Genomic DNA, 494 nt, shown 5'->3' with positions numbered 1-494 from the left:
TGGTGACAGAGGTCAGAGGGTTCACCGACCCACAGAAGGAGGAGTACTTCAGGAAGAGGTTCAGAGATGAGGAGCAGGCCAGCAGGATCATCTCCCACATCAAGACATCACGAAGCCTCCACATCATGTGCCACATCCCAGTCTTCTGCTGGATCACTGCTACAGTTCTGGAGGAGCTGTTGAAAACCAGAAGGAGAGGAGGGCTGCCCAAGACCCTGACGGAGATGTACATCCACTTCCTGGTGGTTCAGTCCAAACTGAAGAACATCAAGTATGATGGAGGATCTGAGACGGATCCACAATGGAGTCCAGAGAGCAGGAAGATGATTGAGTCTCTGGGAAAACTGGCTTTTGAGCAGCTGCAGAAAGGAAACCTGATCTTCTATGAATCAGACCTGACAGAGTGTGGCATCGATATCAGAGCAGCCTCAGTGTACTCAGGAGTGTTCACACAGATCTTTAAAGAGGAGAGAGGCCTGTACCAGGACAAGGTG

The 494-nt window shown here is 50.8% G+C and overlaps 3 protein-coding genes across 3 annotated transcripts in view; all 3 read left to right on the top strand.

Moving 5' to 3' along the window:
- The window catches only part of LOC111672392 (uncharacterized), a 44,743-nt gene that overhangs the window by 5,758 nt on the left and 38,491 nt on the right, over positions 1 to 494 (top strand). The gene's annotated exons all lie outside the window — the stretch shown is intronic.
- The window catches only part of LOC111672399 (CLIP-associating protein 1-B-like), a 27,749-nt gene that overhangs the window by 12,653 nt on the left and 14,602 nt on the right, over positions 1 to 494 (top strand). The window lies entirely within an intron of this gene.
- Positions 7 to 494, top strand: LOC147817760 (protein NLRC3-like; the record flags this gene model as incomplete). Its single annotated transcript, XM_087180268.1, has 1 exon — positions 7 to 494. A coding segment is annotated over exon 1 (369 nt), but the record flags the coding sequence as incomplete, so codon positions are not given.

Source organism: Seriola lalandi, unplaced genomic scaffold (assembly GCF_002814215.2).
Source record: "Seriola lalandi dorsalis isolate HSWRI2012SDOR001 ecotype SW California unplaced genomic scaffold, Sedor1 jcf7180002054899, whole genome shotgun sequence".
NCBI lineage: Eukaryota > Metazoa > Chordata > Actinopteri > Carangiformes > Carangidae > Seriola > Seriola lalandi.
This window is presented reverse-complemented; position numbering and strand designations above follow the sequence as displayed.